Source organism: Magnolia sinica, chromosome 6 (assembly GCF_029962835.1).
Source record: "Magnolia sinica isolate HGM2019 chromosome 6, MsV1, whole genome shotgun sequence".
NCBI classification, from domain to species: Eukaryota; Viridiplantae; Streptophyta; class Magnoliopsida; order Magnoliales; family Magnoliaceae; genus Magnolia; species Magnolia sinica.
In genome coordinates, this window is record NC_080578.1 from 4,145,116 (window position 1) to 4,171,068 (window position 25,953).

The 25,953-nt window shown below is 39.7% G+C and overlaps 1 protein-coding gene across 1 annotated transcript; it reads right to left on the bottom strand.

Annotated features, from left to right (window-relative positions):
* Positions 1-326: 326 nt before the first annotated feature.
* LOC131247997 (probable transcription factor KAN2) lies at positions 327-8,800 on the bottom strand. Its single transcript, XM_058248025.1, has 6 exons — positions 7,825-8,800; positions 7,612-7,688; positions 5,938-5,983; positions 5,678-5,837; positions 2,766-2,826; positions 327-626 (listed from the first exon to the last, which is right to left on the bottom strand). The coding sequence occupies exons 1-6, from the start codon at positions 8,417-8,419 to the stop codon at positions 522-524; spliced, it is 1,044 nt and encodes a 347-aa protein (XP_058104008.1). The 5' UTR covers positions 8,420-8,800; the 3' UTR covers positions 327-521.
* Between the last annotated feature and the right edge of the window lie 17,153 nt (positions 8,801-25,953).

Here is a 25,953-nt window from a genome sequence, read left to right on the forward strand (position 1 = left end):
ACCATGTAAAATCATGCCTAAAACCTCTCAAATCACGTGGTGTACCAACTTCAATATTGTAATGGTTTGATATTTAGGTTGTCCAATGGACTTCATCTTCTCAAGATTGGATGTCATATAAGAAACAAGTTGGCCCCAAAAACAATTTGGAGGGTCTTATGGACTTGAAGGGGCTCATTTTATGGACGGATTGGATGCAGGCAGTACGTCAGGTTGGGCTCCACACATCGTGTTGTAGAAATAGATTATTCTACAAACGTGGTGGAGGAACTGATCTCGTCTCTCTCTCTCTCTCTCTCTCTCTCTCTCTCTCTCTACTTTGACAATGCAACTTTTTCAAAAGTAATTTAGATTTCATTCGTATTTACCTATAATATATTATGCTTGGGCTCTCACAGCTTTCTGTGGACATGTTTTTTCACATCTCTCTCTCTCTCTCTCTCTCTCTCTCTCTCTCTCTAGCTAATTTTAAGTGGGTCCCAGATTCTCATCACATGACTTCAGAGAATCAGTGGCCTTGATCAATGCGACCTGCCCAAGGTAAACTCCAGATTGGGCCTCTTGGGGCTTGATGCCTTCACATCTGATATTCTGTCATAGCTCGTGCCTTTTAGGTCCATCTCCTTCTTCGAAAGCCAAAAAAAAAAAAAAAAAAAGACAGAAAAGAAGGAAGACTGTTAGATCATGGAGCCATGGCATACATGTATGTCAATCCGGACCGTCCAAATAATGGGCGTCATTGTCGATTGCACGTTGCCCACAATTGATAATAAACTGATAATGCTATCTTTCTGATTGGTAGCCATCAAGTGGACGACTGTAATGAAAAACGGTCTACCTTACAAGTTAAATAATCCGATCCGTGTGATATTCGGCCCATTACCCATGACAATGGGGCCGATTATTTGGACATTCAGCATCAAGTTTGCTGTGGAATATGGGTGCATGCAGGATCCAAACCCTTATCTACGCCCAATGGTGCGCGTGTATGAGATCAGGGCTTTCCATCAGTTGGGCCACTGTTTAGACCTCCTGGTATAAACGTCATGCAGTTTCACTCCTCATGTGGGTCACAGTTTGGGGAACAAATTAATGGACGGCTGTAAAAAATTATTGTTGAACTATCCTTTTGTTTTGTACATTGGCTCCACATGAGGAGATGAACGGCCTGATTTTTTAGGCAGAAGATCTAGTAACTGTCCCACCAGATCACAATCTCAAATATTTCCACCCGTGTGCCACGGTTGGACACGCGGGGCCTACACGCGCCACATTTAATATAATTAATCACAGATATCTCCTTGAGTTTAAGTAAATTACAGTAAGTACCCCTGGTTTCAAATGACCAAATACCACTGGAAAGTGGAAATGGCGATTCTTTAAAATGCAGTTGTTGAAAATCAAGGAGAGAATAGTCACAAAAGTCAATACATTAAAGTCTAGGAATATTTCAGCTTATGTTCACATGATGTGTCTAAATGCTATCTCTATATGGGATTTAGATTATACTCTGGAAGGGCATGAAACTTGATATGCAGGCACTTAATAAAAATGTACGCATGGCATAAGTTAACTCAAACCGACTACATTATGGAATCTACTATTCTTAATCCTAACCTCCTATTAACGGGAAGTGGGAGAAAACATGCATGAAATCAGAACCGTTCATTAGGTGCGTTTCCTAGCCTTGTCCAAACTCAAGCAGACCGTTCGGAAGAATCAGGAAGGAATGTCCACCATTAGTTGTGTGTGGTCCCACATGCACTCATCTTATACCAATGACCTGAATAAAGGTACTCTCCAAAAATCATGCTATTTTGAAAGTGGTGGACAACATCACATGAATTAAGAGGTTTTAGGCTAAATTTAAGCTCATGTTAGCTTTGGATCATATCAAGGCCTAACACGAGGTGGTGGACCTGATGAGACAGGTGAATCTAATCCACACAAAGTCCATCCACGTCAGTAAATAGTTATATCCCCGCGTGACTATGTGTGATTGTACAAGTATTTTCTTGTACATGGGTACTAGCCCCGCCTATCATGAGGTCAGGACAAGCGAAGGCTCGAAGGGGCCACCATGATTTATGGGTTTTATCCATTTTGTTCTTTCATTTTTTTCATATCATTTTATAATCCTAAAACTGAGGCAGATCCAAGGCTCAAGTGGACCACAGAGTGGGGATTAAACGACTACTAATATTAAAAAATTCTTGAGGGGCCATAGACCAAGAAGTTTTGTATTAAACTAATATTTGTGTTTTCTATTCATATATGACCTTATGAATAGGTTTGATGGCAAATAAACGTTACAATAGGCTTTATAACAGCTTCATTTTCCAAGCCGATAGTGCCATTCCGTAGGATTTGATAGCCTTTTGAAAGGCTTCGACGTGCTTGGTGAAGGTTTCAATGGTGAGCGTTGTTAGCCCCACTGCTTTTTGTGGTGTGGTCCACTTGAACCTTGGATCTGCGTCAATTTAGGCTTATAATCTTAAATGATATGAAAAATTGGATCAACGGTGTGGATAAAATCCATAGATCACAATGGCCACTCGAGCCTCAGCTTATCCCAAGCTTAGAACAGGCAGGGGTAGTACCCAATCCACGTCCCATTTTCCTTTGATATAATTCATTTTTAACTGTCCAATAAATGCCCACTAATCCCATAGTCAGATAATCAAACAAAGGTGAAAAATCTCATATGAAACGTATGCCCTGTGTATCATCCACCACACTGTTTGGAGTACCAAACCTTTTCTTACCTCAAAAGAGAGCACACCTCCTCCGGAATCCCTTGTTTTCTCACGCATCGAGACTTCCCTACTGCGAAAAAAAATGACCATAGAGAATATTTCCGTCAGTGGAAATCCATGCATGAAAAGAAGGAGAGGATACGAAGAAAAGAGATTTTTGACATTCACACCCTATCTTTTTGTGCACACACCCATTTTTTCTTTCCTTTGGTGGTGGGATGGTACAAAAGTTTACTATTCTAATAAAATAAGTAGAAATGAAGGGTATATACATAGAGAGGGAAGGCTGTGAAAAGATTGAAAGATATTCAAACACTCTTTTTTATCCAGAAACCCATTTTTTTAACTTTTTGATAATAGACTACTACAAAAATGTATTGTTGTGCTACCAAAAGTGGAAACAAAAGGAGTGTGCATAAAAAAGGAAGGGTGTAGATGTAAGTTCCCCATAGGAAGAAAGCTACAATTCCTTAATTTCCTTTCTATCTTTTATTACGCTAGATTGTTACAGCGAAATGCTCACATCCAACCGGTTGGACAGTATGTTACCGTCCACCCAGCGAATAACTTTCAATATGTTATGTATGTATGAAATCCAACCCTTCCAATACGTTGGTCCTATCATGATGATCACCTTATGTAAAACATCAGCTGGATCACTCACCCGATGGACCACACTTAATTATATATATATATATATATATATTTTAGCTGTTATAATTATTTTCTATACTACAGCCCTTACGATGAGTGGATAGGGCTGATTTTTTATAGGGTGATCCTAATGTTGTGGCCAACCTTTTGGACGGAGTGGATGGCACACGAGGGCTGCATGTTGAAAGTTATCCTTCCGGGCAGTTATAACTAATGGTCCAACCCGTTAGATGTGAGCAATTCAAGCATATGAAATGTTATAGCTTTACGAAATGTGGTGATTGAAATAAAGTGGAATCATACCATGTGAAATAACAACATTAGTTAGCTAGAAAGAGAAACTACAAGGAAGCTTCATAGGGGGCTTTGGCTAGCTTTTTGGGACCTGGTTTTCTACATGTGGGGCCCAACAAATCCAAAGACAGAAATCTCTCCATTTCAGGCAGATTCTATCAATCAGGTGAATGTCTTGGAATGAGAGAGATATGAGTGTTTTTTTAAAACTGCATGGAGGAGATTATTACCCCATGATAGAGCATTCATGTTGGCATGATCTTGGACAGAGAGAACAAAGCTGTGATTCTATCTTTCCTACTTTTTGTGATCATTTGCATGGAGTGCTGTATGTGAATGAGAAATTCATATTCAATTGTTTTAGGAATGATCACGTGCATTCGCATGTATGGTAATCAGTGTACGTTCGAGTTTTGTGGGGCACACCTGTTATGCTTATATGAGATCTGAACCGTGCATCTGATGTGCCTCCTTATTTTTGCTCTACATACGAAGAATCATCACCATTAAAAACTCAGGTGTGACACACCATCGGCAGTAATGTACAGTCATCCCTAAAGCCTATATACTGGCCCACCTGAGTTTTCACTGTCCTGTGGTCCTGGTGGGAAGCAGCTGATGACCGTGTTCCATCTGAAAGTTCCCATGGTGGACATACATGCCCTTCCTCATGTCCGACATTGTTCCCTTTGGTGTAGCCAGCCCACTTAAGTTATAGATCAGCACTGGATTTTGGGATCTAGGACTAACATGGAGAAGCTGGGGAGCATGTAATGGACCGGTTGGAAGGCAATCACACATAGTGGTGGGGCCCACATGGCTTGAACGTATGTGGTCATTCCCCAATGCATGGATTGTCCATCTCTTCGGCGATCACTCGTTAAAAAATATAAATAGAGGCGCATAGGTGGAATAATGCAAGTAGACGTTTGCTAATTACACACGCGTGTGGGAGCCCTGCCCATCCACACGTTGGCACGCGTATGTGTAAAAATGGGACATGTATGCAAGATCAGATCCTTCGATCAGGTGTTCCACACTGTTAAGAACTTCTGCGTCAAAAATCAGGGCATTTCACACCTTAGGTGGGCGACAGCCAGCCGCACGATTTTTTTTTTTTAAACCGTAGTTTACTTAGTATAATATGGCCCACCCGAAGACTGAAACCACCTGATTTTGAGGCAGGAAACCTAAAGCATCATTTCCATCCAGATGGAAAGGTCAGATCTCGTGCAAATTCTCTACATTGGTACGTGTGACTGCACTTGGACCATCAGGATCCCTTATTCGTATCAGAGATCCGAAGCATTCATCAGGTAGCGTATACTGTGAACATTCCATATATCAAAACTCAGGCCAGAAGCCTCATCAAGTGACCGACACGCACGTTGAACTTGGACACTTGGACTTTTTCTAACCCCACATTTTTCTCATAGAAGTCTTATCTGTCTGTTCAGCTGTCCAGGGCATTTTAGCAGGGACCGACACTACCTGATGAATGGTCCAAATCTCTGACACATGCAATCCAACGTGGCCCATCATGTATGAATATCATACCTAGCTATTAAGAAAGAATAATCTGTTGTTGCATTATTTTCTCACATCCAAACGACATAAGAACTGATTAGGATTTTGTTAACCAAAGAATCTCACACCTACTTTCCTATCTCAAAGTAAATAGGCTACACCACCAAACATGGCTAAAGTGAAATGATTTTCAAAATAAAGCTTTTCTTCTATGAAAACCCATTTTGTTTTTAAACCACAATCTAACTTCTCATCAGCTAAATCACCTGTTTGGCCATGTCATGACATTTTCTTTCTGAGAAAAATGATTTTTGGGGTTTTGTAAGCAAGATTTGTCAAATGCCAGAAATAAAAAACATTTAAATGGATTGATCACCTAATCAAACAGATTGTATTCATTGTGTAATTATACAAAAAAGAAATCACAACAAAGAAATGTGGATCACCTCAAGGAATTGATCATAGGGTTGCAATAGTCGTTGCTATGATTAACAGCCAGCCCACCTTGTTGGACAGCTTGCTCGGGTCCTTGAGTAATCTGGAGGTCGAACAAGGGGTCGTCGGAGATTTCTCCGGCAGACCCATTTTCAAATCCGTCTGATCGTCCTGTGATAAAAATTATAAAAACCCATCACCATAATTCTAAAATGTCAACTACTAAATGAAAGAAATCAGAGAATAACATTTTTAGTAAAATTGAAAATACCTGGAGAAGCGTTCGGCCGATCAGTGGTCTTCACGGTCCGATACATCTGTAATTGCACAAATAAATATTTAAGATTGCATGTTGGCATTTATTCAAAATAATTATAAAAAAAATACCAGTATGGGCGTGTCACATGCCCCATAAATTAATCTTTGTAAGAGATAGATATATAGGTGTATATACATGTATCTGTATGTGTGTATTGATGGGAAATTATCAAGTGCAAATGGTTGCTTTGGTCCCTACCATGATGCGTTGATGACATCTACTCCAACCACCATGAATACCCCATATAGGTGGCCATGGGTCAGACGTTTCATATGAATGCACTAGATGGCACATTCACAAGTGTGCCATGTAAGAATTCTATAAGGTGGGCTTTATTGATCAACAGTCTGAATTGCCCTGAGGGTTGGATAGTGTGATCGGGAGCAAATCCCACTAAGTTGTGATTAATCTAAAATCATGTAAGGGGTGGTGTGCTACAACTGTGTCACATGCACAATATTCCAGTTGAACTAGGATTAACAAATTCGTGTCGAGCTTGAAAGCTTTTCATCTCATCATAGTGCTTCCCTAAGGGTGTAATGTGCGGAAGACTCCAGTAATCACCTGCGACTATAACTTTCCAATTAGGCATGCTTTTTATTCAATTTATTTGATCTCCATACATGATGCATAGCTCGATCCATTTCAATTCCGCATATAGTTTACATGCTGACCACAAAATCATCGCAGGTGCCCTTTCCCAACTTCTCTTATTGTTGTGGCCCACCTGAGTTTTGTATTGGCCTTGTTTTGGGGCTCATGACTATCATGAGCGTGTGAATGTGGGACCGGGCAGATGCCATCGATGGGGCTTACAACAACTGTCTGCACTATAATTACAGTGTAAATATTTGTACTAAGATAATATATGCCTGCTTGAGAGATAAGCACAACGAAAAATAACCATTGTGTTTTATAAGATGGAAATAAATCATTTTCGTCATAACTATTCTTATAATTTTTATTGTAATACAATAGAAAGTTGCAAACCCAAACAATAGTAAAGTGGGTATTAGCCACAAAACTAATACTTTTTCATTCCCACGAAAATCGAAAATCTGTTTTTCCTTTCTTTCATCTGTTTCTTTTGTTAGCATGTTTTCTGATTCTAAGAAAAAAGGCTGCATCTTAGGCCTCAGAAGCCAAAAGACAAGAGCAACTGTAGAAGAAGGATTGGAATGGGTTTTGGGCACTTTTGAAAGGCATTGGAAATTTCAATGTCACATGGCATTTTCATGTTGTGTAGGAAAAATGCAAATGTCAGGCCGATGAAAGGGAATAGCTTGATGGAGAAGAAACAAACAAGAGAAAAAACAAGACATTTTCTACCAATTTTCAAATCTACTTTTTTAGGTGCATGATGAAAAGACCATCTTAAATTACTAAAGAATTCGGTTCTTTTCTTTTCTTTTCTTTTTTGACTGGAATTTATTTCTATACGACCCTGATTGATTTCCATACACCCATTTTTCACAAGTGTACTATTTCACCCAAAATGGAAAATATGGGTGTCTGTAAATCAATCAGGATTGTTTTACATAGACTCTCTCTCTCTCTCTCTCTCTCTCTCTCTCTCTCTCTCTCTCTCTCTCTCTCTCTCTCTCTCTCTCTCTCTCTCGGTTTTACCTGTAAATGGGATTTCACATGAGCTAAGGTGAGATCTTTTACATCCATGAGCTCAAGAACCGATTTGGGTGTAGCCCCTAAAATAAGATAAGAAAAAGAAAAAAAAAATCAAAATCATTACCTTTTTTAATACAAGATGACATGATAAAGTAGCAAGAAATGGGATGAAAAATAAGAAACCAAAAAAAAAAAGGAAAATTAAGAAAAGCCTACTTTCATGGCCACCCAATAAGTTGACGGCGTGGACGAACCGAGCATGGAGGTTGGTGGTCCACCTCATCCGTGGGGCCCTCATGCTTCGCTTTGCCGGGGACCTTGTTAGGAATCTCGACCTCATGATGCTTTGAGATGGGAAAGATGTTGAGGTAGCAGCACCAGCAGCAGATGTATTAGCATTAGTGGGAGTTGAAGAATCAGATGGCTTTTGTTGAGTAAAAGAGAAGGATGGAGTGCTCTGATAGACTGGAATTCCTCTTATAGGCCTCAGATAATCCAGCTCATGATGACTACGATGATGATGGTGGTAATATTGATTACGGTCGTGCCCATGTTGTAGATGGTGATGATGGTTTGTTTGAGTATGACCATGTTGGAGATGAAGGGTGTCAGTACCGTAATTTGATTCTGCTACTATCGGATTTGCCAAGAAAAGATCGAAGCGAGTGTCTTGTTTGGCTTTGGCTGTTGATCCGATGTTGCTGTTGGTGTCCAAAGCTCTCTTCCAAAAACCCAAACCCATCTCTTCATCTTTGTTGTTTGGAGGGCTGATTTGAAGCGATAAGTCCGGTTGTGGCGGAAATAGCTCCATCACCTATAACTAGCCCTGCCAATGGATAGATTCCTTCTCTTCTCCTTGTACAAGTAGTAGTATTAGTTGTTGTCCTTGTCGTTGTCTTTGTCGTTTTTGTAGTAGTCTTCTACCTCGCTCAGTCACCGGATGAGCCTTTTGGGGTAGTTTTGATGATTTGGATGGTGGATTTTCTGGTGGAATTTCTGGGTCTTGTTCAAATAAGAAGGATGAATTGAGAGAGATTGGAGAGATGGGAAATTGTGGAAGATGAGTTTTCTTTTTTACTTGTTTGGGAGAAGTGTAACTGAGAAAATGACACTTATAGAGAGAGAGAAGGAAAAGGTTAGTGTTTTTTTTTTTTTTTTCCCGTGGACGTGAGAGGGGAGAGATAAAGTAAAGAGACTCGAAAGATAGAATGAGCTTGACTCAATTCCTTTACGAGAAAAAAAAAACACACTGATAGTCCGGCAGTCTGTGTTTATTCATACACGTGCACTCAGATCTTATACACCTTTCGTGCTTCCTAACTCAAATCCAACCGCTTGAAATATACTGGTTTGAGGTTTAGATGTGTCAAAGTACAAGACTCACATGACCCAATATTCTAAGTTTCTAACTGTTCGATTGTTGAATATCCAACCAACGATAAGATGCAAAATAATCAACGGTCTTTATTCCACAAACTATTGCCCGATCAATCTGAGCTTCATATGATTTCAGACCTATACCCATCTCCGGTGGGTCCCACAATCTGGCCGTTTTAGTGATAGACAGATATGCACATATATCGCAGGGAAGTGTCTGCACTTAAAAACCTCCTGTTATTTTTTTCGGGTTTTGGGTTGGGCTGGGTCGAGTCATCTGGCCCATGTGGGCAGGTCAGGTTGGGTAGGGTTCAACCCTAGGCTAACCCACTTGCTTTACTGGGCCACGTTTTCTAACCTAAACTTGGCCATTGCCCATTTAGTTTCGCCCCCATCTTGCCTTAGAACAGAGTCAGCCAGTTGACTCAGTGAGTCAACCCAACTTATTGCCACCCTCCAATGTAAGGAGGTTGTGGTAAAATCAATTTGAAAGATGGATGTAATTTCAATTTTAATTTTCTACATGGAGCTAACCGTCGTTTTACAGCTTTAAGAGGAGTTTAGTGTAAAAAACACCTAATAATTATATATGACACGTGCGCATGTGTGAAATTATTGACATCATGGAGTACATGTCAAATAACACTCCCATCCCTTTCCTTCTTTTATTTTTATTTTTTCTCTCTTTTCCTTTCGTTTTCTTGGTGAGAAAAGGAAATGTTTGTATGAGACCAGATACTCTACAATCATTTGTATAAAAAGTCTTTTATACAACTTTTACTCACCTGCATGTAAAGGTTAAAAACATGCTTGTAACAGTTATTAACACGTGTTGAACTTATTCACACATGTTTATGTCATTCAACTGTCTGTATGAGGTCTACCATGTTGTGTGTATGCTATCCAACTGCGTATCATATGAGTCCCACTATAATGATTGGGTGTCCCAATAATTAGATCTCAATAATCATTGAGTCGCGCCATAATTTAATAATAATAAAAATATTAGATTTATGTCTCTTAGGGATTTCACTTTCTTGAGCAGGCAACTGTTCTGAACGAGTTGGATAGGTACACAAGCCACATTTTTTTTTAAAAACAAATATTTTAATCATACCCCCACACACTCACGCCTTAGAGGGATTTCACCACCTATGGAGACTCGAACCCTTGACCAGGTGTGTTGAAACTCCTGAGAGTCTACCACCGGAGTAAGAGTAAGGATCCAACTACACAAGCCACATTAAGCCCCATGATTCTCTCTGAATGGACATGCTTAAATCTTCACTTTGTGGCCTAATAATAGGAGAAATGCAGCATTGGTCCATTTATCTGAAGATGGCCAAAGCTCTACAAGCGTGTTTGGGAGCATGGTTTTGGAACTTCCTACTTTGGATTTAGAATCCCTGAAATCCAAAAGTAGTTATGCTTAGTACGTCTATAGGGGTTTGAATTTAATTACTAAATCAGCTTTAATATCTCTTATTAGTGTAGGTATGTAATGTTTGACACAATAGGTGTAATAAGCACATTGAAATATATATTTTGCCTGAAAATGATGAAATTCCAAGACTCATATGGGCTATAAGCACAAGATCACATTCGAGTGACTAACCAATGATTTTCAACCGTTGATTTACATGGACATTGTTTGGACAACACATATCATCGTATTAAAGTAATTATAATGATGCAGTTGATAATTTGATTGTTTTGAAATATTTGGACGGTGTAGATTATCCTATTAAAGTAATTATACTAGCTCATGTCACGCCCCAAACCCGGGGACAGACAGCTTCCATGATGCCCCGAATCCGGCACTCGACTTCCATACAACAAGTCCCGAGTTCGGCGCACCGCAAGGAAGATTTTTGACTGAAATTTTTTTTTTGTATATACATGTAATAATACCTGAGCATGAAGATCCATGATCAAAATACCAAGCAAACTCTCCATTATAAATCCTGATAGTTACAAGTACCATGCTTTCCAAGGATACACGACGTTAACATTGCCAAATCAAAAAAATAGATACAATGCATCGAGAAAGCTAAGTCTTCCAAGCTACTCCTGCCCTGAAAAAAAATGAGAAATAGGAGGCTTAGACAAAAAGCCTAGTGAGTACACACGTATGTGCAGTGTATCCTACATGCAGGCAAGATAAATATGCTACAGGGAAATCATACCACAGCCATAACCATAGTACATGCATCCGTAATCACATCATCATCATCATATTGTCATGCCATAATTATACAATATCGGAAATACTGAAAAGTCCATGAGTCATACAATATTAGAGTACGCAATATAAATCAGCATGTAAATAATGAGTGATAAAGAGCTAAATATCAGATGTCGAGGATGCAATGCAATATACAGTTCCCGATGAGTTCACGAATACCATCAGCCGTATCTAAATACTGAAACATAGTAACCCGAAATGCTAAATGTTACTAATGCAATGCAACATGTGATGCGAATGAAATGACTATGCTGGAGTGAAGTCGGGATGGTAGTACGTAGTATCGCAGACTATGAGGTCTATCATAAAGGACTTCTATCCAAACTAGTCCCATACCTAATTCGGATAGTCGGACTCAATGTGGTAAACTCCCGATCTCAAAGTTAGTCGCGCGCCCCAACCGAAATCCTGGCCATTGCGAAGATACACGTAATAAATAGTTGTGCACCACCCGAGTGGATGGTGAATGAATGAATGAATGAATATGCAACTCCCGCTCAATAAATCCACATATCAATATGTTTATCTCTCGGATCATCACCGGTTTAGTACACTCCAAATGACACTGCCTCTCTCCCAGCAGCACACCAAGTGAGCGTAAGAAACCTCACTATCCGCCCGGCCAATAGTCCGCCAATACCATCCGGCACGTCGATAGCGAACCAATTCACGAGCTGGTCAAACTCCTAGTATTGCCCCCTACCCTCGGGCGGGTAAGGCCACACCCTCCCAACCGACCACACGACACGGTGGGAGACGCGGCCTCCTAGTATTCGGCACTCGGGCGCTCATGTATCCACTCGGTCTCGACATTGGGGTGTCTCCTGGCCACGGAGGTTTAGGGATTTTCACCCAGGGACATCTATGGCGCCCGTATGCTAGAACCAAACATTTCCGGTGTCCCATTTGGCCATCCACGATACGCTTGTGGAGGCTACGACCCTGATGTCGCTAGGGCGTACACAAATCATAATGCGAGATGCATGAGTCATACAATCCAGTCATGCAGCAATCCTATGCATACCGCGTGCTCATGTGAGATAACCTCCGCCTATAGGGAGTCTCATAACAACCTACCCAATGACATATGCAATGATCAACCACATCTCATAATAAACATGTAGATGATGCGTATGGGCATGTATTGTGATGCTATGCTGTCACATACTCATAATCAGTATCAATAATCGGCATCAACAATCGGCCTCGATAATGTAAACATTTAACCAACATTGCCCCCAAGGAATGACCCACATAAACATCAATACATACATCATGGTGAAATCACAAATCACATCGGTCCTCAGATACATTGCTTTGGGTCTCACACAAGGGTCGCACATTCATCACATTGGGCCGTATCATATGGGCCTTACACATCGCAATGGACCTCGTCACATGGGCCATGAATACACCACATCAGGCTTCACGACCCATGGGCTTCAAACACACAAGAGGTGAGCACTACACATGGGCCTCAAATACATCACAATGAGCCACAACCCATGGGCCTAAAATACATCTCAATAAGCCACGCCCATGGGTCTCAAATACATTGCAAGTGGCCTTAAATCTAATTCACAAGTAGGCCACATACCTGGGCCTAATTCATATCACCATGGGCCACATCACATGGGCAGAAAATACATCACAATGAGCCTCATCATATGGGCCTAAAATATATCTCAATGGGCCTATGATCAATCTGTCACAAGTCCTAAGTTCATGTACCCAGGAAGTTACACCATCGGCATAGTCCATGAGTCTGAGTAATCACACAATTTTTCATATGCCCACATGGTCTTATGGTCATTCCATTATCAGAAGTCCGTATGGTTGAGTGGCCACACAAATGTCATTCTACTTGTCATAATAAGGGACTTAAGGTGAGATAGTTACTTATTATTATTATTATTATTATACCATATTTCGCATAATGGGGCAACCGCTTTACTAAATTTTCACGTAGCCGGGCGGCCAGTACCACAATTTCACATAGTTTAGTAGTCACCGAAGCATTACTTGATCATATGGTTGGGCTACACATTCCCCACATACCCACATGATTTACGGCTATCCGTCACACATGATCACAAGATTTATGAGCTACATATTTAGCACCATTTTATCAAATCTAGTTATCACTCATCCTGTCAGTGATCATATGGTTAATGGCCACAACAATCATAAATCTACTTAAACAAGTAGTCACACGATTACCCCAATTTTCATACAGTTAGGTGGGCTATAAAAGATCAAGCACTCATATGTGGTGGTCCACATAACTTCCACCAATCCACACTATTAGTTGGGCCACCCAAGATCCCAAATTCCTATAGTGTAGTGATCGACATGATTCCTACCAACTGGCGGACTAAATGAGAAATAACTATTACAATAGGCACCATGAAAACGACTTAGATTACCGCAAATATATAGGAAGCCCCGCTCTCTAAAATGATCTCATCAAAATAGATGAATGGCTGGTAAAACATGTATATTAGATGGTCCATGATCAATTAAAAGGAATAGATGGATAGATTTCTCACAAACATTACTGTAACTCTAGGAAATATTTAACGGTGGACAAGTGATCAATATTGCTCCCGTGGCATGAGATTTGGATCTGACTAGTCTATGGAACCATACCCTAAAATGATGAGGATAAACTGATGAAAGGCATACATCTACATCATACTACAAAGTGGAGTCCATGGCCAAGGAAGCATCCCAGCATATAAGGGCATACCAGAGCCTAAGAATTTCTAATGGTTATTACACTTTCTACTTATAGCATGGCCTGGCCCACCTAAAATTGAGTTCTACTTCATCTTGTGTCTACGGGCAAGAGGTGGGCTCACTTCCTAAGTGACTGGAAAATACATAGGCAGTGTCAGGTATATAACACATGCACCTAGGTGGGCTTCACATGCTTCACATTATGTTCAGGGAAGCTTTCATTGGTAAGCATACAATTCCCTTTCCTTATTATTATTATTATTATTATTATTATATTATTATTATTATTATTTTGTATAATTGTGGGTCTCATTGACATGGTGGGGTTCACCCCATGAACAGTTCATATAACAAACAATATCATAGCTGATACCACCCACTAGATGAATGACATGGATATAAGGTACATACGTCGAGTGGGATTTATGACACATGGATGGTCTAAATGATGAACGAATGGGATGTAAAATACATGTAACGAGTTGGCTCCATGATCTAATGGCTAACTCAACTTTAGTGGCAGTCACACGTCACAGTAGAACTCAAATGATTTAATAGTAGGGAATTTTATTCCTACTGTTTCTCATAGTGTGGTCCACCTAAGTTGTGGATCTGCCTCATTCTTTTATTCATGACTTAAAATGGTCTAAAGGAGTGAATGAATGACCCAGATATACTACTCATCACCAAGGTGGGCCCCAAAAAAAAATCTAAGCATTTTGTATACAATTTTCGCTGTCCAAGTGGCATGGCCTACATGAACTTCTAATCGGCCTGATTTTTGGGACCATACAATAAATGGTACTAGTAAGATGGATGAATGGTATGGATTTAGCACATACATTGTGGTGTGGCCATGATCGGCCTACAAAATTTTACCCCAAATGTGGACGTCACTTCCTCGCACCATTATTTTATTTTGATATTATTGTTATTATTATTTGTATATTTTCTCATCAAGGTGGGTCACTTGAGAGATCCAGTCCATCCATTGTGTGTGTCTCACTTGGTGGAGGGGTGAGTCCAAGTTTCAGATGCATCAAAGTTTCAGGTGGGCCCCATCAAGTACTTTTGTATATTTTAGCATGTCTTTACATGATTTTTGATGGTGTGGGCCACCTGAGTTCCGTGTATGGCTAGAATTTGGGGGTGGCCCATTGTTAAACGGGACTCATCAAGTGCATGCGACTGATGTTCGACACACATCATGGTGGGGCCTGTGGTGGGGTCCACCTCTTTCCAGCGTCAGACGCTGACGCTGCAGCATGCAGCGTCAGTGTTGTTTTGCTCTTTTTTTTTTTCTTTTTTTTTTATTTTTCATATTTGGGGCCCACAACGGGACGATCCAGTCCGTCTATTGCGTGTGTACCACTAAGTTAAGGGGTCATTCCAAGTTTCAGATACATCAAAATTTCAGGTGGGCCCCCAGAAAGTACTTTTATATGTTTTAGCATGTTTTCACATGAGTTATGATGGTGTGGCCTACCAGAGAACTAGATTGGCTTCATTTTTTGGCTCAACGCCTAAAATGATATGAAGAATTGAATGGACGGCGTGGATTTGATACATACATTATGGGTGAGGCCCGTTGTGGACCCACAGCCCCTGCCCCTTTACAATGCAGCTGGGATGCTGCTGCTGCAACGTCCGCTGGACGCTGGCAGTAGCGTCTCACTCCCTCTGTATATTTTTCTTTTTAAATTTATTTATTTATTTATTTTCTTATATATATATATATATATATATATATATATATATATATATATATATATATTTGTGCACATGTGTGCATGGGGGTGTGTGTGTGAGAGTGTGTGGCTAGCCTAATGGGCCACACTTGGATGATTTGAATGTCATACAAACATTTTTGTGGGGCCTACTATTAATGGGTCCCACATGAACTCTATAATAAATTAATTTTATTTTATTTTTATATGTTTTCTCCTATCTATCCACACCATCAATAACATCTTATCATTATTACAATTTTCTTTACCATCAATCATACTATTTTCATCATCCACACCATTCATAACATTTATTGCAATTATCATCACCATCAATCATACTATCTTCATCATCCACACCATTAATCACATCATTATGATCAACATCATCTCCACCATACAAAAACACAACAAAAACAAAATAAGAATGAGTATGGTGGGTGTACTCACCTTGATGAATTAGATGGATGGTTGAGATGTATGGAAATGATGGAATTGATGGTTGAGATTGATGAAAGGTATGGGATTGATGGAGTTGATGGCCCACCAAGATCACTCCTCTCTCTCTTTCTCTCTCTCTCTCTCTCTCTCTCTCTCTCTCTCTCTCTCTCTTTTATGGAAAAAAATGGTGAAATGCTAAGGGATGGAAGGGTATTTATAAAGAAATGGATAAAATTTGGTTAAGTTAAGCTAATGTGATTAATATTATCTTAGGCTAGGATTATGGTACTTAATTCATGCTTTGTAATTAATGGTGGATTAAAGGAGCATGGGATGGCATGGTGTGGTGATGTCATGCATAGTGTATGGCATGGAGAAAGGTTGACTTTCATGCACATGAGAGAGAAGAGGTATGGGTATGTGACATCACACACATGGGTAGAGATTCTCTCACCCATGTGTGGCATGTACATGTGTGCATGACATGTGTTGTGCACATGTGTGAAATGAAATACATGGTGCCATGCGCACATGATACACTTATTATCCTTCACAGCGTATCTCACTAACGGAGTATCATACCGATGCACGGGTGGTACCGCCACGATCGCGGCGATGGGGCGGTTGATATGAGATAGGTTTCAAGGTCTAGAGGTCCCGGTCAGTTGGGTGTGTACTATGAACGGCTAATCTAGGTCTAGCTAAGGGTGTCGATTATCGTACATATATGCATAGAAACTAGTACGGAATGGACTGGGTATTACAGCTCATGTGCCCAATAAATTAGTAGTCTAGTGACACATATTACACATGCACCTCTTGTAAGGATTTTTTTATTTTTTTATTTTTTATTTTATTTTAAAACGTAATGCAAGCTTCTATCTTGGATTTCAAACTCTCCTTCGAGGGAATTTGAAATCTCGTCTTCGAAACCCTTAGTTACTTAATGGTGCCAAACATATGAGGGGATTTAAAATCCTCCAAATCCATGATGCCAAACGACCCTTAAGGGCGAGGAGGTACCGTTTTGAACTAGGACGTGACGGGCGAAACTGAGGCTTGAAATTCATTCATTGAATATGCCCAAGTAGACTTGCTCATCGCTTACACCTTAACTTCTTTGGTCCAAACTGGGAATCATATTCAACTGAAATTTATCATAAGAATGGTTTAGATAATACCTATCATATGTTGAATCCATTGGAAACTGATGTAAATGGATGTATGGATTCCATGATAGAAGGAGAAAGCTTTAATATGAATCATGCCTCTATCAAAAAATCTTCCAGTGAAATAGGTACTGACATGTTCACCTCTAAAATGCCAATGAAGAAAATATGAAATAGGAGACTGTGATTTGTTTGTTGAAAACCCTAACCTAAAAGATATCTTTAAAAAAAAAAAAAAAAAACCATGATTAGAACACTTAATAACGGTAGATGTGCTTGTGCGCAAGTATCATGTACATGCAACAATACATTACGGTACAAAGGCTTTAAAATCAACATACCCCTGTATTGTAAATTTATGAGTGTGCCGGCTCCTGCAAGAGAAAGTGCTTCCCTTGGACGTGCCTTTTCTTCCTTCCTAATCACAATCAACGGCTCTAGCAAAGGCGTTTTTTTCTGGATTGCGTAACAAAGAATCAATTATATATTGACCTTTTTCTTGGTTGTTGCATTTTGAAGGCGAACATACCGATGTCTACTGCACTCAAAATCCACCTTGTCATTCAGTTCTCCTTCCACAGTAGTCCGTGCCTTATCATACCAGTTCTCCTTCCACAGTAGAATATCTGTGCCGCGTCATGCTTATATAAATTGGGCTAGTTCGCTCATCAGTGGGCCACACAGATGTTTGGTGCGTTTCTTTAAACCGTCCAATCTTTTTTGTGAAGGGGAGTCAGATTTGATTGTTTGGACAGCCTCCATTTTGCCTGTGGTCATCTTGGCTGTTGATTCTACCTTATTCACGGTTTAGATGTGCTACAGATTAGCAGGTTGGCATGTGTGTTCCTTGTAGAGATATCTGTTTCTGTGGAGCTAATAAATTTCCAATTGGGAGCCTTTTGAGGGATGGTCCATCAGCAATGATAAATGGTCTGGACAACTGAACCGTCGGACCATAAGTATAAATCAAGGACCTATGTGGACCATTTGATTCCTTGGTTCTCATATCTTTGAAATAAATGATCCTTGGTCCAATAGTTTATAACGGCCAATCAGTAGTATGGCCTGGCCCACCTTGAGTAGCAATCAGGTCTCCCTTTCTAGATCCATGGACCCGACTTTTAAGCTAAACAGATAAATGGGTTTTGTCTCATGTCCAAGCCTGAAAATTTTCCATCAAGAGCTTGGATTTAAGATACAGCAGCCACTGGGTTGAGTCGTCTTGAGTCGACTCGCTGCTTAACGGGTCTGGGGTGACTTGGCCTGCCTTGGCTGAGGAACTGAATCTGGTCTGACCGAGTCTGACTCCGATTGCACGGATTGCTTCTGAGTCGTCAATACATGGTCAATGGCCCACTTATAAGGCAGGGCCTTATTTGTTGCTCCAGGTACTGGCCCATTGACCATGTATTGACGGATTGCTTCTGAGTCGTCAATCCAGTCCGCCCATTGCTTGCTGATCTAATCCGTTGATATGGATGTGGAACCCAAACAAACGGTGCATCTGATGAGCCTACTCATTGGAACCATACATACCTAAGGAATACTCGGGTGGGATACACCATAGGGAGAAATGTGAAATGGGCCTGAAAATCAGGGTGTATTTTGGGATCTATTCGAATTTTGGGGGACACGTCTAATGGACGTATTGGATTGAAATCACACATCACGGTGCACCCCCATAAAGTTCAAAAGTATGGTAATTACCATACGTTCCAACGCATGATAGGAATCAATATTGGGCCTTGCTGAATATGATCCTTTGCTGATATTTCCCTTGTATGTTAAGAAACAGATTGAACGGGCAGGATTGTCCAAACCGATAATTCCTTTAGTTGCAGCCATTCAGATTGGGTTCAGAAGACCAACGGCTGAGATGACTGAAACATGAGCTCCACTTGGACAAACCCAAGACCCGAGGGTACTCTGCATTTCCGTCTCGTGCGAAACTGAAGGTGGCACCTTACACAGTATTGCACGGTCTATTGTTTCCACCCATGGATTGCATCCTAAGATTGATCCGAACCGTTCATGTTCTCAAAACTACCATATAGAAGCTATGAGCTTATTATCATGCTCCATTGATGATTCTAACTTTTGAAATTTCTATTTGAATGTGAGCCCTTAAATGTTCATCTTCATACAGAAGAACCCGTTGGACAATTTTTTCTTACCATGTCTGGGTAGCATAAAATCAAGAAAATGAACAGTTCAGATAATCATTTAAATACAATATGATGGTGAAAACCAGCCAATGTACCATACTGTGGTACGGAGCCACCGTACCCTAGCTAAACCCACTAGCAATGGAGCTAAGGCAGCACGGAAAGGAATAATTATAAGATGTATAGCATACACCGAACATTTGACGCGTGCTTTGATTGTAATCCAACGGTGTTAATTAAGTGTGGGCCACAACATGCTAGAGTTGCAGATCTGCCAGCCCTGTGGTGGGCCCCAGTGTCTCCACTTTGATTGATGTGATCAAAGACAATACACCAAACATCTGGTAGAATTCATATCTTTCTCTATAATAGAGATTTACAAGGAATATAGATACGGGCCCATGCTAGGTGGAGTACCTCCAAGTCACTTGCCTCCTGAAGTGGATTGGCTACTGAGTAAAATCTATGGGGCCCACCGTGATGTTTGTGTCTTATCCATGCCGTCCATCCGATTTAAAAACTCACCCAAAATTAAAGGATATCTAAAAATTAAGTGGACCACACCGTAGGAAACAGTTGGGATATAATGACGTCAACCGTTGAAATCTTCCTAGGAACTACAGTGATGTTTATTTGTCATCCAACCTTTTCATAAGGTCACACAGACATGGATGAAGGGAAAACACAAATACCAGCTTGATCCAAAACTTTCGTGGCCCTAAGAAAATTTCAACGGTAAGCATTCAATTCCCACTGTTTCCTGTGGTGTGGTCCGGTTGAGAGTTGGATCTGCTTCAATTTTAGGTTACTGCCCCAAAATGAGCTCTAAAAATGGATGGACCATTGGATAAGACACATGCATTACAATGTTCTCCACATGGTTTATTCAATAGGCTAGAACGTACTTAATTACTCGTTACCCAATCCACGCTCCTTGCCTCCCACTTGGAAAAGATGGGCTATGCATGCGCAAGATTAGACTATTCATCAGGTGGACCCCGCTGGGTAGGTACCATTTCTGAGAAATGAAGTTCATAGAATCATTAGCCGCACAAGTATAAAATGTACTGATGGCCAAGAGAAATTGACCATTGGTATAGAATCCATGTACAAATGTATCCCTATGGTTGCACCCTACTTTTTGCAATTCTAGAAAAATCAATAAGAGAGCGACGTGGAACATTATATAAGGAATCATAAGTAGATAAAATGATATTCAAAGATTTGTAGCATTATTACAATCAGCGTAAGTTTAATTTTAGACATTCGTGGATGATTGATGGAGTGTTATTGTCAATATGCAAGAAGAGCGGCCAAGCTGTTTAAGATATAAATGATGATAGAGAGCAACTAAAATAAAATTTGGTTGACAAAGGTGAAAACATACTAAAAAATTGATATAGAAAATAGAATAATATAAAAAGACCTTTTAGACTGTTTTAACCATTGCAATTAGGGTTGTACATGAACAGAGCTAGCTCGGTTAGCTCGCTCGACTCGACTCGAAAAAGCTCGAATTGACTCGGTTCGAAGCTGAGTTGAACTGATTTTTTGAGCTCGAAAATGATTTTGAGCCGAGTTCAAGCTGGCTCAGCTCGAGTTGACTCGGATTGAACCAGTTCGGTGACTCAGTTACTTTGCTATTGTTGCTCACTAAGTGTTTAATGAAATGACTCAACGAAGTGTGGCTAGTGGCATGGAAAGTACATACATGAAACAAATACCCTTTTTTTTTTCTTGGTTTTTATGTTGCTTAGAAGGTGTTTGATAAAATACCTACAAAATCATTGCTTTTGTCTTACATGCAGTGGAATTTTGAAGTTGCAATCCACGTGTTTGTAAAAATGCCTTGATGATGAACTCGGCTCAATCTTGACTTGAACTCAACTTGAGCTGACCTGAGCTATTGACCAAACCGAACCAAGTTGGCTAGTTAGACTCGAGGCTTGAGCCGAGCCGAGTTCAAGCTGCGGTCAGCTAGTGGCTGAGCCGAGCCAAGCCAAGTTAGTGCTGAGGTCAGCTAGTGGCTGAGTCGAGTGGAGTTGAGGCCAGCTCAACTCAGTTCAACTTAATGTACACCCCCAGTTGCAATAATATAAAAAGGATACGGAGGAATAGCCTACAGCATGACTACATAAATAATAAAGTAAATCAACAAAATAAAGGGTCTTACACTAATTAAACCAAACAAGCTTACCGTATAAAGTGGGAATTCTTCCATATGCCACCTGCCTTTTCAGCTATTGATTAGAAACCTAATAAGTTTAAACTGTTTCTTAAAATCTGCTTCTCATCATCCTAAACGTCCTACAAGCGCCTGCGCTGATGGGCATTAAATGGAAGGAGACATTAAGAGTAGAAAAGACAATTTTACCCTTGATTGACTTCGCATATTACGATTTTACCTTTCCCAGATTCCCGTACCAGCCTCCTATCTTGCCACTGTTTCAGTCGGTTCATGGGTTAAAGGGCTGTTTGATTGTTGGGCTTAACTGTAATATGGCAAAATCAATGTGAGGCCCACTGTGATGTATGTGACGTATCCACACCGTTCATTTGTTATGATAGCTGAATTTAGGGCACGAGCAAAAAAATTGGGCAGACCAAAGCTCAAGTGGACCACACCATAAGAAATAGCAGGAATTGAACATCTACTATTACAAACTTTTTGGGGCTCTTAAAAGTTTTAGATAAAGCTGATATGTGTGTTTTCTCCTTATCTATGTCTATGTGACCCTATAAACGGGTTACAAGATGTAAAAACCTAAATGTAGGGCCGGTGAAGGAAATAACTTTCAACGGTACACGAATTAAAGCCATTATTTCCTTTCCTGTGGGCCGTTTGAGTGTTGGATCGGCTTCATTTTTCACCTTACACCCCAAAATGTTCTAATAAAATAGATGAATAGTGAGGATATATCATATACGTTACAGTGGAATTACTCTTACCTTTTCCAACAAGGTGAAAAAGTAATACTTATCAGATGAGGGGTCTACACACATTGCATAATACTTATCAGATGAGGGGTCTACACACATTGCATACTGATACTGCAAGTCTAAATAGTGACCCGTGGACCCATCATGATTATTGTATTTTATGGTCGTTGTCCACCCATTTTTCTGGCCATGTGAGCCGAAAATGAGGTAGATCCAAATCTCTCATGGACCACACCACAAGCAACATCGGTAATTGAACACCGACAGTTGAAAACTTCCTGGAGCCACTAAAGTTTTATATCATGTTGATATTTGTATTTTCCTTTGTCCAAGTCCACTAACAAATACGCATTACAGTGGGCCTCATGACGTTTTTAATGATGGGTGCTCAATTACCATTGTTTTTCTATGGTGTGGTTTACTTGAGATTTGGATATGCCCGGTTTTTTTACCTCATGTTAAAAAATAATGATCCAAAATGATGGATGCTGTGGATAAGACATATTTGGGATTGTATGCCACTTATATTATTTCCTGCTTACTCAGGGTCACACGCTGCATCATGTAACTCTTCATGCCTTACATCGTTTTTTCATATTTTAGAAGATGCGGTGATAAGGGTTGTGTGAGAAATCCATTTATTTTTTAAAGTATAGAAAAAAAAATGAAGATATTCCAATGCTTAAGTAGACAACACAAGCAAGAAAGATTAAAGATTGAATGCCATTCATTGAAATATTGGCCGGGCCATAGCCTGTTTGTGAGAAATCCACCCCATCAATTTATTTCTCTACTTCAATTTTTAGTAGATCTAAAGCTCAAGTGAGCGACACAACAGGAAATAGTAGGAAAATATACTCATCATTGAAATATCTTGGGTCATCGTGTGCCCACTTTAAGCATAGGATCTGCCTCATTTTTTGGACCCATACATTTAAATAAGATGGCAAAACAGATAAACACAAGATTTCTCATGAGCATTAAAGTGGGCTGATGGTAGCGTAGGTGAGGGTTGCATGGAAAACAATACTCACAAGAGATGTTTAGCATTTAAATGCAGGGTAGAGGGTTGTTCGACCGTAGGTGCAGCCCACCATCATTTTTGAGATAAATCTACCCCATCCATCTATTTTCCAGCTCATTTTAGGACATGGCCCCAAAAATAAAGCAAATACAAATCTCAAGTGGGCCACATGACATGAAAGATTGAGAATTGAACGTCCATCATTGAAACATGGTCAGGGCCACAGATTATTTGTGACAAATCCACTGGTCCATCTGTTTTTTGAGCTCATTTTAGAGCATTGGGTAAAAAATGAGTCAATTCTTGGAATACAAATGAGGTAAGAACAACCACTATTAAAATAGTGGGAAAAAATGATCACTATTAAAATATCCTGGGGCCATTTCGAACCTTGGATCTGCCTCATTTTTGGAGGCCATGCCCTTAAATGAGTTTTAAAAAAAAACAGATGGATGGAGTAGATTTCTAATAAAAAGTAAAGTGGCCCAATGTTGGACGGAAATCAAGTCAATTAAAAGTTATCAATAGGTTGTTGGACATTTTAAGTCCAGGAGTGGGGTTGCTGGACCATAGGTGGAGCCCAGCATGATGTTTGTGATAAATCCATTCCGTCTGTTAGATTTGTTATCTTATTTTTGCAAATGCTGAAAAAAGTTTCGGCAGATATAAGCTCAAGTGGGCCACACAAACAGGAAAGACTAGAGATTGAACATTGGCCAATCAAGCGTTCCTTGTGCCATAGATTGTTTGTGACAAATCTACTTTTTCCATATGTTAAACCAACTCATTTTAGAGAATGGAAGAAAAATGAGGTAGATTTGAAGCTCAAGTGGGCCACACGACAGTGAGAAAGAATGCCTATTGTTGAAATATCATGAGTCATCGTGGCGCGTAGTTTGAGGTTTAGGTCTACTTCATTTTTGGATTGTAACCTTAAATGAGGTGGAAAGACAGATGAACGGAGTGGATTTCATATAAACATGAAAGTGCGCTCCACTAATGATAAGGGTGACAGTTGGCACCACAATGAATCCACCACATTGAGGAGATTGCAAGTGTAGTAAATCTAGGGCAGTTTTGTCAATACGAAAATATAGAAGCTGATCCGTACAAATAACTAATAGTAGGCAGTTTAGCGTCTAAAGTTGAAAATGTAATCATGCCTTGGGAAATAGTTAATAAGTGGGAAGATTTACATACATAGCAAAAAAGGCAAGCGGCATATGAAAAAATTCATATCCCGTACGTTATCTTAGTTTATCCTAAGAGTTAACAATCTAATAATGGTAATTTTTAAGTATAATTTTTAATTGTAATTCAAGTATACGTTTATATATTGAATTTGTTTTTTTTAATCCAATATCAAGTAGTACTTTCAAAATATGCATTTTTACAATTGCTTTTAATGATTGAATATTTAATTATAATTTAAGTCTCTACTTATTCATTGATTTTATTCTTGATCCTATTGTTTGAAATGCACGTATATTTTAAAAGTCATTTCTCATCAAATTCACAGAGTAATATATTTTTGAATGAAGAACCTCACTCTCTCTCTTATTATCATCTAATTATTATTAAATTTTGTAATTAAGTGATTGTTGTTCTTAAATTTTGGTCATATAACCTATTAGACATATTTATTTATTTCGATACTTGGGCCAAAGTTAAACAGTTTAAATCGAGCCATTGATACTGATCCTAGCGCACCCGTACGATTGAAAACAGACTCAATAGCCAACACCTTCCAATAATTACAATGGCTTTTAGACATGTCATGTAATCACTTAATAAGCGGCTTGGATCATACATACGTGCTCCACGTTTACACGTGTGAAGCAGTCCATTTCTAAATGTGTTCAATTTTTTAGTGTTATCGATGTTATAAGTTGCGAAATTCGGGCTTTTCTTATGTTAGGCCCCATCGTGGATCGCTTCTGCCCCAAAACCCACACGATCGACTGATCATAGCCACTGTTTTGAGGACTTATTGATGGTTGCCACTGAACGGTTGGAAAAACGTCTCGAAATCCCCTCAGTCAATGGTTAGGATCATCTGAGAGTGGTAATGTCTGCCATGCTCTATTACTGTACCTTATAACTAATGTTAAATGAATATGCATTGACAGTTTTGTCCCCACCAGTCAGTCACCCCAAGAAAGCACCAAAATATCGTGAGATGTGATCTTACCGACGCGATATCCCCCAATTTATCGTACGGCATTCGATACATTATTCAGTTACTGGGCCCGTTGGGATCTCTTCCGTGAATGCAATGAGATCGAAGGATTAAATACTCTGTCAGAGTATTGACCATCATTTGCAAGCCCAACCACTGCAACACTGAGACAGCACGATACCCAATACGAGCATTTAACAGATCATCTTAACCATCTGATTAGTCGATTAGAAATGGATTTTTAAACGAAAGCGATTCAACGGTTAAAATTCAACGAAGAAATATGCATCAGTGATAGGTTAGAATAATTCAATCAATATGATTTGTGTAGCATGAAAA